This window comes from Gadus morhua, chromosome 14 (assembly GCF_902167405.1).
Source record: "Gadus morhua chromosome 14, gadMor3.0, whole genome shotgun sequence".
Taxonomy (NCBI): Eukaryota; Metazoa; Chordata; class Actinopteri; order Gadiformes; family Gadidae; genus Gadus; species Gadus morhua.
In genome coordinates this window covers 20,168,154-20,185,653 of record NC_044061.1, presented here as the reverse complement: position 1 = coordinate 20,185,653, position 17,500 = coordinate 20,168,154, and the positions used below count along the sequence as shown (strand labels likewise).

Sequence of the window (17,500 nt, the reverse complement as noted above, 5' to 3'; positions counted from 1 at the left end):
GTGCTCCCACTGCACACACAACCAACTAGACAGAACTGCATTTCCTGACTTCCTGCCAGTCATACGAAGAAATCAGGAATATAAACTTCCCACGGATTACAAAGGCATGCAAGGACTTCGAAGACACTCCAGATGCTCACAAACTGCCATACCTGTTGAGAGAAATACAACAATGTGCGAACGCAGCAGCAAGATTCGTCACCTCAAGGACCTCAAACTCCCCATAGACTCATCCCCCTGGACTCATTCTTCACACAATAATGGCACTATTGCCCACATCCTCCATAATGTAAATACTGCGTATTTAGAGTGTATCTTTAATTTATCTGTTTATACGAGATACTGTAATTTTTGTAATTTTTATAATATCGCACATTTTACTTTTTAAAGTACTTTTATAGTATAACATTTGATATGCATCGATATTTTGTATTTAACGGTTTATACTTATTATATTATTATAATATATACCTTACCTTTTTACTTTATAACGCTGTTTATTTTATTGTTCAAATGTATATTTCTCATGCCAATAAAGCTTTTTTGAATTGAATTGAATTGAGAGAGAGAGACAAACAGAGATACTAAAAGGGGTAGAGAGAGAGGATAATTAAGGAAGAACGGAGCTACATAATAGGGTAAATTATGAGGGGTGGCAATGAAATCATCGCCACGGTAATAATGCTTGTTTGCGACAATGACGTCATCCATAAGGTGATAGAGTTGGATTACAGCAGGGACATCAAAGCTAAAGTAACAGAGCTGGATTGCAGATGTGATTTAATAATTTAATGAACAGAGCTGGATTACAACAATAATCTCATAGCTAAAGCAATATAGCTGGATTACAGCAGTGGCGCCATATTTGTAGTAACAGACCTGGAGACACAGAAGAGGGAAAATTATGAGAGGTGGCAATTACATTACAGCCAAGGTAACAGCAATGATGTAATCCTTAAGGTAACAGAGCAGGGGCCATGACATCACGGCCATAGTTTCGAGCGTGATTACAGCGGTGACGTCATTAGTCAAGAAAAGAACTGGACTAACAGTGTTGATGTCATCACCTAGGTAACTGCGCTGGTTGTCAGCGTGGCATGATTGTCATGGAAACTAAGCTGGATAAGATGACAGGGGTGGGTTCATTGCTATGGTGACAGAGCTAGATAAGATGACAGCTGTGATGTCACTGCAAGGGTCCCAGAGCTGTAGAACACAAAATGTTCTCTCAAAAGTTTATACTAAAAGTGTCAGTCCTTATCACACAATGTTGTGTTTAAAACAAGTTGACTGAGGCGGTCTACTGTATCGGGATCAGTTTGGGGAAAAACACACACACACACACACACACACACACACACAAACACACACACACACACACACACACACACACACACACACACACACACACACACGCGCGCGCGCGCGCACACACACACACACACACACACACACACACCACACACACACACACACACACACACACACACACACACACACACACACACACAGGGATCCGTGTCCCCTGTTTAGCGTGTCTGATAATCGATTCCTCTACTTTGTGTTCATGACTAGCATTCTGCAGTGTGGGCTGCAATTCCTCAGCGGCGAGGCAGGACACAGTACAGCACGTTCAGGACACTGTACCCCATTAATTATCCAAAGCATCATACTCCCAACTATAGCGACAAATCCAAATACACATTTACAATACTAGCTACAAGCCAAGCTTAGAATGAGGGTTTCAATGAGAAAAACACATAACCAAAATATGTTGGTTCATCCATCATTGATAAGGAAACTACTACATGATAAACAACTGCTTAGCAATAACACAAATAACTTAGTGAGGTTTGCCTGGCAGTACTGATCCATCTCAATTAGTTAGAGAACAAAAACCCAAATATTATGTGATACCTATTTTTACATATTGGAAACTGAAAATAACAAGCAGCTATACCAGAAAGAGGACTACACCGCCAGTTCAATATGTATCCATGACTCAATAAAAGGTTCCTGTCTCTATTAAACACAGAAGCAGATCTAACTGCAGTTTGAATAACACATCTTTGCCTGTCAGATGAATGTCATGCATTGTGTCTTCTGGCGGCTTAAAGACAAGCGCAAGCCGTACGATTTCCCACATAAAAACATCTCTCTGACGAAAAGACGTCAGTCAGCCCCTCATGCACTGTCGTGTTTTTAATCCTGGAAGTTGAACCGCTGCTGGCAGCTCTAGAGCTGACTCCCCCCCCCCCCCCCCCCCTAGCCCCTTTGCTCTAGAACAGAGGTCTCAAACTCGCGGCCCGGGGGCCAATTGAGGCCCGCGGGATGATATTTTGTGGCCCCCTACTTGACATCAAAGTTTAGTGTTAGTGCGTTGTTGTCAAACGCACATTTTTGCTGAGTGGCTTGCCACGCTTTTTTATCACTTGTGATAGGGTGACCAGATGTCCCGGTTTTGCCAGGACAGTTCCAATTTTGAGTTGCGTGTCCTGAGTCCTGACAAAAGCCAAAGGACGCTAAAATGTTCCGGTTTCCAGCAACCGCTATGAAATGTCCCGTGTTTTCGGCGATTACATAGCCAACGTAATTATAGCCCGATCATTAACTTAGATTGGGTCAGTTGTGGTCCTTTTTTTGTGGAATACTTGATGCAGCCCAGCCTGACCCAGACTCTACCTCCAGCGGCCCCTAGGTACGTTGAGTTTGAGACCCCTGCTCTAGAAGGAGCCAAGCTATGTGTGCTATACTGGGGGTGACTGCCCCCTGGACCAACCGCCTGACCTTAGTGGAGGGGGATGGAGCTACACCCGGACACAAAAGGCCAGGACTTATTTTTAATTTCGATTAAACGTCCCACATTACTCCCACCATCTGACTTCCCCCTAGCAGTTAATTTCCTGCCGCGGCATTAAGGAACGTTTTATAGTGTCTTCATAAGCAGCTGTTCAAACGTGATCTTTCCTCTTCTTAGAGCCATGCCTCATCCTAAGGAGCCTTTTATTTGGTTATCAATGTTTTATAATCAATCAGGGACATGGAATGGATGGATTTGATTGGCCTTATCCAATAAAGGCCCGGTGGAGCATAAATCCCTGCGTAACGCAGGAGAGAGGTGGTGGGGAGGGAGAGGAGGAGGAGGGTATTCTAATAGGGAGTGTGGCGGGTCCAGTCAGCCCAGGGAGGGGTAGCTCCCCGGCTCCCCACTGCATCATAAGTGCTTTGTGTCTGAGGTCAGGACTAATGTGGCTGCCAGTCTCGGCTTGCAGCCCAATTCATCAGAGCCCCCCGCTCTCCTCCGCGAAACAATTAAACTATTTGTTGTTTTTTGTGTGTCTCTACTGGCCTAGAGACTAACAATGTCGTTCTAATTATATACAAGATATTTTTACGAGTATTATCTCCAAGATAATCTGATAAAAATACATTTTAGGCGCCCTCCTCTTCTTCTGTTCTTCACAATGATTAAGATGAACATTACCTCGGATGGACGCATCCCTTTCTCCCATTAACTTTAAACTATACACTTTAAAACCATATAATTATGAAACATGGAGTTCCTAATGCAGTCACAGTGTCGTTCTAATTATTTGAAGTTTATCTTGAATCATTTACATGAGCATGTGGGCTAATGTAAATGAGCCCATATGCTCATTTACATTAGAGGTTTGCAAGTAAAAGATAACCTTGTGAAGAAATACAATTTGGCATCACTTCAACTGACACAAACACAATGAAAACCGTTTTTCCCCAATGTGTCCCAAACTTAGAACTGCTTTATCTCCAATTACTCACTGTCTCTTACTCAACCATCAGTGGCCCGACAGCATGGTGTGGATGTGGCCCTGAGGGAATTTGTTCTAGTTAAAAACCCTGTTATGGTTTCACGCCAGCAATGGGCGCTACGTGTTTTTAAGTTGGTAAGTATTTGGGTTGCGGGCAAAGATGCGTGAAAAGATGTGGCTCATACTACAGGGCGGCTTATTTGTTGTATCTTGATACATGCATCCCCATTTTACCGCTCCTCCGGCTTATATAAAATGCGGCTTTATGTTCCGAAAAATACGTTATATCCTTTGCACTTTGCGTCTCGCAGCAGAGAAGGCGTTTCTGGGAGAATTCAGCCGTAGAGAAGGCGATTATGGGTAATCGTAGCCTGCAGAGGCTGTCAGAGAGGCTGGCGTGAACACCGCCTAAACCCCAACAGCCAGTCTTGTACTATTTCTGCTGTCTGTGTTTAACTAAGCGTCAATGGTTGAGAAACAAACGATATCCAGGTAGAAAGGCAAGCATACTGTCAGTGCTACCTTGTGGACAGACACAAGCGTTGAGCACCAGTAGGGAATGAACGTTGGAGGAGCGGAGGACACTGAAGCGTGTTCCAGGGCTTGAGCCCGTGGCACAGAGTCAAGGGGCTCATGTAGGTCAAGTTCTCAAATCCTTCGCACTTAATCTGACCTGCGGTTCCTGCAGTGATTTTCAAAGTAAGGGTCATTTAATTAAACTTAATTAAACCTCTACCACGTTCTGCGAGGCTGAGGATGTTTTGTGGAAAGTACAAAGAAGTAACCTAAGAAGCCAAGCTGAAATTGGACTTTAAAACACGGATCCCAGAGCCACTTGCTTATTAAAAGTTATTCTCATTAACTGAGTTGTGCACTGTGCTGTTTATAGCTCTTTATTTTCTTGCTCTTCTTGTTGCTGAATGAATTTAGTGTTGAGGTCAAAGCTCATTTTGTTGAGATGTATGATCTCTGTGCCCTTTGAGTCGCTCACTCATGGTCATACTGTTACTAATTAAAACATATCAACAAAAAACTTTTCGAATTCAAACTTTCTGATTCTTATAGCTGCTTTTAAGCTATAGGTTACGACCCAAAATGGATTGAGAAACTTGTGGAAGTGGGTCAGAACCAGACCACAGAACCCCTGCAACAGAAGGAACACCAACCCCACGGGCACACTGAGAATAACTCTTGGGTCCCGAGATGAGAAAGCTTAAGAACCGCATACAATACAATATTAATAAGCTTGCTGAATGACAATGGTATGATCGGTTCCAGGGGAAGGCTTGGTGTGGCTGAAGGGGTACTTACACCACGCTCAGGGGGCTGAGGGGGGATACATAAGATGGAAGACAGGATGGATAACACTGGCTACCACCTGTGTGTCTGGGACCTGGGTATGTTTGTTAGAGGGGAGCTAGGAGGGGAGGGATAGGGTGTCTGGACAGAGCGGTAGGATGGGAGGGGTAGGAGGGGAAGGGTGTCTGGACAGAGCGGTAGGATGGGAGGGGTAGGAGGGATAGGGTGTCTGGACAGAGCGGTAGGATGGGAGGGGTAGGAGGGGATAGGGTGTCTGGACAGAGCGGTAGGATGGGAGGGGTAGGAGGGGAAGGGTGTCTGGACAGAGCGGTAGGATGGGAGGGGTAGGAGGAAGAGAGGGTGTCTAGACGGATAGGTAGCAGGAGGAAGAGGAGGAGGAGGAGGAGGAGGAGGGAGAGGAGAGGGTGTCTGGACAGATAGGTAGCAGGAGGGGGAGGAGGAGGAGGAGGAGGAGGAGGAGAGGGCGGTGTCACCTTGAGGCGCAGGCGGATGGTGTTGCAGTCCCGCAGCGGGTTGAGCTTCAGCGTCTCGCCCAGGTTGGTGCAGCTGGAGCTCTGCTGCGGCAGCTCGCAGCACACGCACACGCCGTCGCTGTCAAACTTAAGCTGTGGGGCGGCAGGGGAGAGCACGCACACGCACTCACACACGCACGTCACATGCGCAGGGACACACACACATACACGATAGACGGATACGCGCACACCAGCGAAATAAGGACAGATAGGTTCACACACGCACGCATAAAGGGGAGCACGCACATTCATCCGAGGACACACAAGATCACACAAAGTCACGATCGTGCACAAAAGAAACACACACACACACACACACAGACACACGCACACGCACACACACACACACACACACACACACACACACACACACACACACACACACACACACAGATCAGACCTGGGCCTCTGGGAGAGGGGATATGATTAAAGGAACAATATGTTTCTTAAAAGAACAGCGGATTAAGAGGTCTGAAGGGAGGTGTGTTGATGATGATGACGAGGAATGATGAGACAGCTTCTCATCAGTCATGAGGGACGTACCTCCTGCTGCCAGGCTCTTAAAGCCCGCTACGAGGCAACAGCACATTATTACCTGGTTTAGCACCTTGTCACACGTGCCTGCTAACTGTGGAGCGTTTCATGTCGCAGATTAAGAATTGTGCTATTTTGTAAAAACGTTTTTTTTTTTTTTTTTAAAGCTGTCTTTCCACATTTGCAGGACCTTCTTTCCTCGCATATCAGCCGACCCCTTTGACTGCCGAAGATGTCTGGATCGTGTCACAAGTTTACGTTAACCTTAATAAACATAATATCGTTGTAAGAGACCAGCATTTACTGATTTATCCACTCGAGAGGGCATTTGTGAACAAATCTAGTCGATGCCAAAAGCTGTTTAAGTGTGGATGAAAGGCTGTGCAGTAGTTGTTTCGAGAGTCCAGGCAGACATTGACATTAGCAAAGGTTTTGGCTATTCAGGACTCCGGGGTTGGCCTGAAGGAGCAGCCTGAGGAGAGGAGACGTCTAGAAGCATAGAGGGAATAGGGGACACGTACCTAGCAGGTGGAGGGTTAATTACATCGGGGAGATGCGACGATGAAGGTGTGCGTTTTTTTTGTCACGACTAAGTGAGGATCACATAAAGGAGTCACATGACGTGGCCGAGCTAGGGAGCTTTTGTGCTGAGCAGGCACAGAGAGCAACTTCTAATTTCAAGTGTTAAGGAAGAGTGTTCACTATAAAGGCTTGGGGGAGGGTGGCAGCGGGGCTTCAGGGACCAAAAGAAGTCCCGAAGCTTCCCCAACCGTGGACATCACCTTAAGAAGAAGAACATTGTCAGATTTTCTACTCTGCTGTTCTACATTTAGACCTTTTGTGATCCTCTGCAGGTGAAATGTTTCAGGATTCCCCTCAAGAGAGAGCTCCTCACGGTCTGTTCCTCGTTTATTAAAACGTCTCACATGTCTTGGGTGCCTAGAGAATATGCTGTAAAAAGTGTGTAATGGAAAATATATCTCTTTAAGTCATTTTCGGAGTGGAGATTAATGAAGCGGAGCTGAATTTGGACATTAGAACACTTTAATATGGATCCCCGAGCTCCTTGCTTATTAAAGGCAAGTGGGCCAGAAGACGTTTCTAGTGGTCCTCTCAAAAGGTCCTCAGACTGGTGTGCAGGTGACTGGGGACTCAGATGTGTGTGTGTGTGTGTGTCTGTGTGTGCAAGAGTACAACAATGTTGGTATGAGTGTGTGTTCTGTCTATGCATGTGTCTCTATGCATGTGTGAGCAAGTATTTGTATGTAAGTGTATGCGTGTATTTAAGTGTGTCTGTGTGTCTGTGTGAGCGTTGGAATGTGTTTGTGCTTGTGTGTGTGTTTGTGGGGCTGCGGCGATGTGCATGTGTGAGTGCATGTGTCTGCGTGCGTGCGTGCGTGCGTGTGATGCCGCGAGTGTGGCACATGTATGCTAGTCTCATAAATTCTGCAACAAAAAAAACGTCTGGGCTCTGTGATTTCCTGTATGCATGTGTGTGTGTGTGTGTGTGTGTGTGTGTGTGTGTGTCTGTGTGTCTGTGTGTGTGTGTCTGTATGAGCATGTGTCTGTGTTTGCGTCAGTGTGTGAATATGTCTCTCACCAGTTGGCAGTCTTCCAGGGAGTTGACCAGCTGAGCGTTCTGACAGGACAGAATGGAGCCGGCCAGGTTCAGCATCACACACACCGCTGACAGCAGCATGAAGAAGGTGATCTGGGAGAGAGACAAAGGGAGAGAGGGAGGGAGACACACACGCACAGACAAACACACAGACACACACACAGTCACAGACGGAACATTAGGAATTACATTAACTGTCACACATTTTTATGTGTAACATGGCCTACTGTAATGTCTTTAACTGACATTATGACTTAAAAAGTATAAATGTTTTCGTTCAGTCAATTATCCATGGCCTGTCAAACAGGCAGGCATTATTTATCAGAGTAAAATAGATGTGTAAATGAGACTGAGGTAAATTTATGTAAATGTTGTTAGTTTATGTAGATTAACTCCTTCCCTGATTGACAGGAGAGGGGCGTGGCCTAAAACAGAATATTCCAAAGTGTTCCCACCAGACCAGGGATTAAGTAGACTCACGTCCCACACTTAAACCTGGTTCACCTCTCACTGCAGTCGATTTACTTGATATTTTGTTAGCTCAGCATTTCAAGACATCTCACAAGAGTACAATGTTTAAGGATGATATGTTACTCGCAGGCTAGCAAGCAGATCTATTAGTAATATTTTGTAATATGACCTCAAACAGCAATGGTTGACCAAAAAGATGATGTGACCACTGGAAGAAATCAACTTGAGGGATCTACCGTACGCTAGTAGACACCATCTCGCTTTACCATATTTGCGAAGTTTCGGTTGGTGCAACTGTATCTATGTAATTAATTCAGGGCTCAATGAGATTTACCGAGAATAAACTCTAAGAATTCCATCTGTATGAGTCTCTTCAGTAGACTCTTCAGGACTATATTTCTGTGACTACTAACACAACTTTCCATTCTATAACCAGGATGGGAGCCGAAGGACGACTCTGACCTCAGCGCCGTCTCCCCCCCGGGCACTTAAACGTTATGGGATATAAATTTCATTCTTGCCTCGTATTCATCAGCCTAGGGGGTTAGCGAGCTGAGACTGAGACAATCTCCCTCTCTCTAATATATTCTCTCTAAAAGCGACAGAGGGAGGGGAATGCTTTCAACGGCTGCCGAAGCGCAGAGCTCCAGCGCCTCCACCACCATCACCATCCATCCTGCCTACCCCCCACTTCCCAGAGTCTCAATTATTTTTCTGACAATTCTGCTAATATCAAGGCCATTAGCAGCAATAGGAAGAGCCTTTTAAGACTTTTAAATGATAGTTCAACTGCAACAGGAAGGGCTTAAAACAGACAGCTGCTAATGATGATGGCCCCTTTCTCTGTGCAGCGGATGGAGATGTAAATCAGCCTGGACAGTGCGACCCGCCTCACCGCGATTTATAGGCCTTGGGCCGGGACCCCTGTGACCCACGGCCTCGGATATTAACGTCTGGCCACATTCCTGACATAACTCAATGCAAATAAAAGAAGACGTTGCGGGGCAAAGGGACTGCGTTTATGCGTTTTATGATGTAACGCTCGTCTAGATGCTAGCGCCACTCTGAACGCTTTATATTTAATTTGATGGTTTGTCTTCTTTGTCGCGCGCGCGGCGACGCATGCACACGTCCGTGCAGGTGTCACACAGCGCAAGGTGACACACAGCTCATGGGGGGCAGTTAGGAGTAGAGGGTCTTCTTCAAGAACTCAGTCGCCGGTTATCTTCCATTGGCTCAACACATAAGGCGGGACGTAGAGGGAATCCCGGTACAGAACATCGAGGAGCTGGTAGTGGGGTAGGGTATCTTATCAAGAATGGCTCACGGGTAGAGTGAGGATATTGGGGATTGAACACAGAACTGTTCGGCTTGGAGTCAAACATCGAACCACCACATTATCTCGCGTCTGATAGAAAAACAGAAATGGGTCTAATCGTTTTTCCTTCTTGACAACTTCACACTTCAGTAAAAGATAAAAAGTAGACAGTGTACAAAGTATAGAGTTGACGCAGCGGCCGGGAGAAGCAGGTGTTCAATCAGGAAACTAGATCATAGATAAAGAAAATGGCTTGCAGACTGCGAACATGTCCACACTGCACCGGCTTAACGGAAACACATATCTGTTTTCAGTCAGATAACTAAGTCACACTTCCCATCACCGACAACTCAGCTTCTAAAAACGTTCTCAAAGTTGTTCATTCAACTGTAAACGATGGCCTTGTGTTACTGTGTGTTCCGTTATAGTCTACTCTATGCCTCAGGTATAGAATATGGAATAGTCTATAAAAGGTACCACTGGTGGTAGTAGGTACTGGCATATTTGCACACTTTATGGAGGGTACGCTACAGTTTGATGTTGATGACTTCATCCCATAGGATAGACGGCGAAATGATTGTGTTGGCTACACACATGTTTCAATTAGCTCTATGTGTGTTAGCCTGGTTCCCAGCTGAGTACAGGCTATTATAATACTCACTGTGAGCAAATAACAGCCAGCTGGGCTTTCCACCACACATTTTTAATCAAAGCCCCAATCTTAGGCAAAGCAATCTCGTGAAGTCGCACAGCTCTAAATACACACTCAACCCAGGGTCTTGTTTGTTTGGGGAAGTGTTAATGGCTGTCAGATGATCCGGCCTTCCTTTATCGTACTCTACACTCACAACATGAGACCAACCATCTTGAACCAACATATCATTAGCACCAAAGTATCATTGAAACACAAAATCAAACATGACATCCCTCTCTCACTGGTGACTGAACAAAGATGTGTCCTATAGGTCTGTTTACCTCTCTCTCGCTGCGAATCGCAATTACCTACTACTTAGTGCTGTGATACACAGTGCTTTCCAACAAGGAAGCAAACACTCACGCACACACCCACACACACACAATAATTTTGGGTCATTACATTGCATCATCAATGTTCCTTAAGGGAATCATCGCAATTATCAGAAAAAGTTTTAAATAAATATTGTGTCAGTTACCCTAACATTTACCATCCCTGAATAGGAAGCATTTTCCAGAATAAATTTAAGATTTATTCTATTAGCTAGACTGATTTATAATAGATTTTTTAGTCATTTGTTTCAAAGCATCACATTGATTAATAAAAATATAATTTAAGATAAGATATTACATAGATATACTGCAATTGTAATATTGCTTCTACGGTCTGAAATGCATTTCCAGTAAAGTATGTGTTAAAAGATTAACACATGGTTGTTTTCTTAAACCGATGGTGTGAAAAACAAATATATTGTGCTGTTATGAAAAGCTGGAAGAATATTGGCAACTTGTATTGTCAAGGCAGGTTCTATCAACACCGAGGAATGCCTTCACACAAAAGAGTGTTGTCTACGAAATAAGTATTTGCTATGAAAAGCTCTTTGGTCAAAGTTATCAGTTTCTGCGCTTCATTATTTGTTTTCTATGTTAGATATCTGCACACTTCCAGGTACATGCTAATTACATTTCCCAAGAGTCATTCTATTAGCATTAGCATTGCTCATTACATTAGCTCAAGAACAAATTCCCCATTAGCAAAGTACACAAAGATCAAATTGTGCCCGGTTAGACTACTACAACCCTTTGGTTGGACTCAAATTAAGTTAATGCATAAATGTATTAGCTATGTAGTGATTATGATACTGTTTAGACGGTCTGTTTATAATTAAATCAGGATTATATTGTCTCATGACTTGCCCTACTTGCTAAAGACAGATTCCACCTAGCCCAGTTTACTAACTTATGGTGTGGATGCGGTGGTAGATCAAGTAGGGTGACACATCAGGGTTGACAGAAAAAACAAGCTGTTTATTCTATATAAAGATAATTCTGGTTTTCCCAGAGCGAGACAGCAGAGACACTGCGACAAGTCGCAATTTATTTTCAATTATCCTCTGCACCCAAGGGGATCGGAGCCCGGCTCCCATGCTCCAACCGACGCTCAGCTTAAAACATAAACCAGTTGTAGTAAAGCGGCCACTGACACACCAACACATCCATATACACTTACTGTGCATAGCCCATTCCAATACATATTTCTATTCATGCAATACACAAAACACTACACAACATAAAGTGCAGTTAAGTTCCTAAAATGGCAGCAAAACAAGACGAGGTTCAGAAGGGAATAAAGAATAAATAAGGAACCTGTGGTCCATCTTGAGTGTGTTATCTGCCGAATGTGACTGGGTTCATTCCTGTAAACATCATCAATATGTATGGCGCTTCCTTGACCCCTTTTCTTTTAATATTAGTTTTTTGGGTCCCTTTATGTTTGTTTTCTTCCCTCCCACTTATTTTCTGCTTAGAATATATATTTTATACAGGCTTTGGTTTAGATGTGGAGGTTATTCTGGTACATTCAGATGAATTCTAGGTCAGACTTGGTCAGAATGGATACAACAGGAGATAGCACTGAGAATGTATCTTATCGTCTAGGAGGGATTTCCAAGTAAAACAGGTTGTTAGCATTGGCCAAAATGTAGTGACAAAATGTGATTAGATGTTAAACTGTAAAACTGGATCATCTAGGCCAGGGGTCACCAACCTTCTTGAACCTGAGAGCTACTTCATGGGTACTGAGTCATACGAAGGGCACCCAGTTTGATACACTTCTGAAATAACAAATTTGCTCAGTTTTCCTTTAGTTACATATTATTATTAATGATTAATGATAATCATCTATGTGAAGACACTGATCATGTTAATGATTTCTCACAATAATTACAATGACTTAAAAAAGGTGGGAAAGTGTTGTTGAAGAAAGAGTAGTGCTATGTTTAGAACAGGCCTGCGGGCGCCTCATATGGTCCGGGCGCCCTGGTGCCCGCGGGCACCGTGTTGGTGACCCCTGACCTCGGCTATTTGGTCAGATAAGAGTTGATATAACTGACTCATGTTAGACTGTATAGTCTGGTGTCATGCCCAAATTTAGATATCTTTTTGCTAACTACATTTGATGGAATTATTCTATAGCGGTATAAATAACCATTATTTCATATTATTAATGTTATATAAATAATGTGATCTCAATTGATTATCATATCATGAAACCTTTTTATCCTACAGGAACTCCAGCTATAGCCTGATATCACAGGGAACAACGTCTCCCGTATGGCTGAGTCTTATCCCAGCTCTTCCCCACATCTGGAGCACCAGAAGGAGGCAGGCGACGGTGAAGCTGCTCCCCAGGGACGGCTCCCCTGAGGCAGCCGTGTTCCCCCTCCCACCCCGGCACCCTGCTGGGGGAGACTTCATTACACGTCGCTGAGCCATCAGGGAGCTGCCGCTTCTGCTACTGAACACCACGAGCTGACACTCCCGCAGCCGGGGCCCACCAGAGCTGCAGGAGAGCGTTAACATCTGGACCTGGCCTGGCCTCCCTGGGGACGACCCTACGGCTGGATGCACAGCGAGGACTTTATAGTGGTCTGTTTGGCCGACAGACAGACAGCTAGATGAACTTAAAGGGAGACGGACAGACAGAAGGAGACAGCCGACCGCACTGAAAGACACAAAGACACGCATACAGAAAGAGAGACGGACAGATGGACAGACAGATAGACAGACAGAAAGAGGGACGGATAGACAGGAACCCGGATTTCTTTCTGGGAATGTAATTTGCTGGGAACAGACACTCCCATCTAATGCTTGTTCTCTCTCTCTCTCTCTCTCTCTCTCTCTCTCTCTCTCTCTCTCTCTCTCTGGCTCTCTCTGGCTCCCTCTCTGGCTCCCTCTCTGGCTCTCTCTCTCTCTCTCTCTCTCTCTCTCTCTCTCTCTCTCTCTCTCTCTCTCTCTCTCTCTCTCTCTCTCTCTCTCTCTCTCTCTCTCTCTCTCTCTCTCTCTCCCTCCCTCCCTCCCTCCCTCCCTCCCTCCTGGGTTCTGTCGGTCACCCTCATGGTTTGTCCAACCCCAGCTATGCAGATGACAACTGATACTGTATTTTTCACGGTCTGAAAACCAGGTGGCAGTGCAGATCTCTGCGTGTCTGGATGACATCGCAGTGGATGTCACCCCACCCCCTGAAGCTTGATCTGACAAGACTGAGCCGCTCTTCCTGCCAGAGAAGGCTTCTTCTACCATCAGTGACTTCCCCGTCAATATTGAGAGCTCTGTGGTGTCGGCTTCTCGGGACGGTCGGGAACCTGGGCTTGACACGGGAGGACCAGTCCTCTGCTGCCAACATCGCTGCATCAACCCCCCCCGCTCCTGCAGACTCATGCTACACAACATCAGGAGGAAAGGCAGGTTCCTCATACAGGAGGAGGCCACACTAGTTTTGGTTCGGGCTCTTGGCATCTCAAGTCAGGCCTACTGCAACCTCAGACATTCAGGCATTCAAAATGCATGATATTTCCCCAATTGTGCGTCTAGCCTGTCCGTCAAGCATTGAGTCCCTGTCATTGGTTGAATAGAGAGCGGGATCGAGACAGGAGAAGAAGTGAGCAACGCAAGGTATTCAAATTCTAAAATATAAAAAATTAAATTTGTTTAATTGTACTGCACTCGCATGACTTTATCAATTTCTGGGTTGTATCTTCACGGTTGAATGCAGCTATTGTAATTCGCTTTGGATAAAAGCAAAATAAATGTAATGTAGTGGTTATAAACCTTCCAAAATAAGGAAGTGGAGCTGGAGTGCCTTTCATTCATCCAAATCCGAAGTAGCGAACTACCTCAAATACATTCTACAATACTAATAAACCCCTCCAACCATACCCACACTCCCTCCCTCTATGTGTCTCTTGGTGTCTCTCGGCCATCTGATAAGGGCTCTTCAGTTCACGTTGTAATGACCACAGAGCTCCTTCCTGGCTCGTTGGGCTCCTGGGAGGACCCTATTCATCAGACCTTATCTGAGAGCCCTGATCCCCCTCTCTCTTCTGCCCTCTGGCCAACCCTATCCCACTCTACCCCCCCCCCCCCCCCCCGTCCATTTCCCTCCCTCTGTCGCTCCCCCCCTCTCATCCATCTGTCTCGCGCCCTGCTCGTCAACCTCTCCATCTGTCTCTATATCTCTCTCGTCATCTATCTCCTACCTCTGCCTCTCTTTTTACCTTTATACCTTTCCCATTCCACCATTTCTCTCTCTCTCCCCACTACAATGTCTCTACTCTTTCTCCCTCTATTTCCCCATCTCTCTCTCCCTCTCTGGCTCACCTCTCCCTCTCTCTCTATTTACAATGCAAAAGCAAGAATAGTACAATATAAATATAGAACAAAAAGACAAATAAGTGAACATTGAAAAAGCATTTAGACTGAGACTAAGCTATTACAAAAAAGGGTTTGCATTTTAGTTAGCGTTTTCGATACTTCAATTTTTTAAGTGCATCAATAATTGTATTAAAATAGCCTCTCTCTTGCTCAGTGTCTCTTTATGGTCTCGCCATTAAACATCCTTCCATACAATTTCAAACAATTAATTTCATATAGCTTTAAGAGCTTTTCATGAGAAATAAACATTCACACTGCTAAAGCAGTGGATTAACAAACTAAAGGTCAAAAAGGTAAAAATGAAGTGAAACGTCTCTCTCTCTCAACACGTATCTGTCTGAGTGTCGCCCCTGCAGGTTGTTTTGGTAGGAGGGAAGATCTATGTGTAGGTGGATTTAAAAATGGAGAAGCACTCAGAAAGTGGGGACTGAGCATGTTCAATAGCCTCAGGGACGATCCTGCTCTCCAGGGTAGGATAAGTCCCTTCCACCCATCCCAGAGTAGTTACTTCAGATTGGTTCAGACACTTTTGCTCTTAATTTCACTCTGTTTTGGCCTTCTGTCCACATTAAAACTGTGTTCTCATCCACAGAAAACAGGGATTTTCATATACACTACCCCGAGTGGATAGTCTGTCTCTGTCTTTAACAGAAGAAAAAACGCATTACCTTTATCAGATTCCCAAATTAGATCACTTAACATAAGGTCAACCGTAATAGAGTCAGCGAGATAGAGATCCTGAGAAATACGGAAAATAGAGAGAAAGAGATCAACACACACACACACACACACACACCACAGAGAAGGATAGACATAAGAAAAATATGAAAAAAACAGTGAGATTATGAGACAGTGAGAGCTGGAGTGACAGACACTGACAGACAGTGGAAGAGGTCAAAGGGCCCTACAGGTCAGCAGTTTTTCAGAGAGGCTAATCTTCAGAGACCTTTTCCTGTCTGGCCCTGCACACTGAAGCTGACAGTTTCCTGTTGGAAAACAGGAAGTTACCATAGCTCAGTTTAGTGAACAGGAAGTTACACTAGCTTACTTTAGTGAACAGGAAGTGACACAAGCTTACTTTAGTGAATAGGAAGTGACAGAAGCTTACTTTAATGAACAGGAAGTGAGCAGATCTCCTGTTAGGGAAAATGAAGGTCAATAGAGCTCCTGTTGGAGAACTGGAAATGACGTAAGCTTCTGTTAGGGAACATGAAATGACCAGAGCTCCTGTTATGGAACAGGAAGTGACTAGAGCTCTTGCTAGGAAACAGGAAGTGACTGAGTCGTCAACATGGTGTTTCCCTTCATTTCCGTTCATACATTCCCTCATGCGGATTTCAAGACCACTTTAGCCGTGCAATTGATGTCTGGGTCACGCCATGTAATCCATTTTCATTTGTTTACCCCGGCCACACTACAAGACACTCTTTGCTAAGTACGCGCTTGGAAGGGCATATCAGTATAGATGGAAGCCCAAAACGAATACAAAACAGATTTTTTTTTTCTGCATTAGTGTGTACTAATAGCTCATATTGGAGAACAGAAAGTGACTATAGTGACACAAACAGTGTAACTGTACCATCCGTCTGTGCTGTTCTAAGGTTTGTTGTGCTGGTGTTACCCACTTCCTTCCACCATCTATAGGACCCCTCTACTCTAAACCAGGGCTGGGGATAGTGCCCCCGTGCTGCATGTGTGTGGCTGTGGTGGGGGAGCAGTGGTCGGGGCGGTGAGTAGGAGCAGCAGGCAGGGGGCGGAGCAGTGAGCAGAGAGAGGCTGACTGTTGTAATACACAGTGGCTAGAGGTGAGAGGACAACTGTGACCAGGGAGATGACTTCCTCTGGCACACGCACTAAACACACGCACACGCTCGCGCATACACACACACACACACACACACACACACACACACACACACACACACACACACACACACACACACACACACACACACACACACACACACACACACACACACACACACACACACACTCTTTCTCTGGCTTCTTTCCCTTTAACTTTTCCTTTTGTGCAAATAAATGCAATCCACCTCAGTTTGTCTGAGCATTTCTCAAAGTCCTCTCCTAGTGTGCCTGAACCCATGACTCTACTACAAGAGGGCTGATAACAGCCTCTACTACATGAAGGCTGGGAAACAAACCCTACTACATGAGGGCTGGATAACAGTGTCTACATAAAGGCTGGGTAACAGACTCTACTACATGAAGGCTTTGTAAGAGATTCTACTGCATGAAGGAATAGTTACACTGAATGAGCTGGGCTGGAGCCATACTGGCATCAGAGCCAGTATAGTCCCTGGCACCTGATTAGCCAGAACTGTCAACAACAAAAGGATTCAGAGGCACCTAATCTACCTAATGGCTCTGAGCAAGAGCTGCCCAGTCCAATTTACACTTACAATGAGGCACAGTTGTACTCATAAACTGGGGAAAACATTGCGGATTAAAAGAAAAACTGAAAACTTGTCATGAACAGTGAAACCCATTAGACTAAAATCCCATCTAACAGTTT

The 17,500-nt window shown here is 44.9% G+C and overlaps 1 protein-coding gene across 2 annotated transcripts in view; it reads right to left on the bottom strand.

The window, feature by feature from the left end:
* The window catches only part of fam189a1 (family with sequence similarity 189 member A1), a 59,031-nt gene that overhangs the window by 9,870 nt on the left and 31,661 nt on the right, over positions 1 to 17,500 (bottom strand). For both annotated transcript variants that reach the window (XM_030377740.1, XM_030377739.1), the window contains 2 exons: positions 7,755 to 7,865; positions 5,582 to 5,713 (listed from right to left, as the gene is read on the bottom strand). In XM_030377740.1, the coding sequence (XP_030233600.1) occupies positions 5,582 to 5,713; positions 7,755 to 7,865 (243 nt within the window). The remainder of the gene's footprint in view (positions 1 to 5,581; positions 5,714 to 7,754; positions 7,866 to 17,500) is intronic.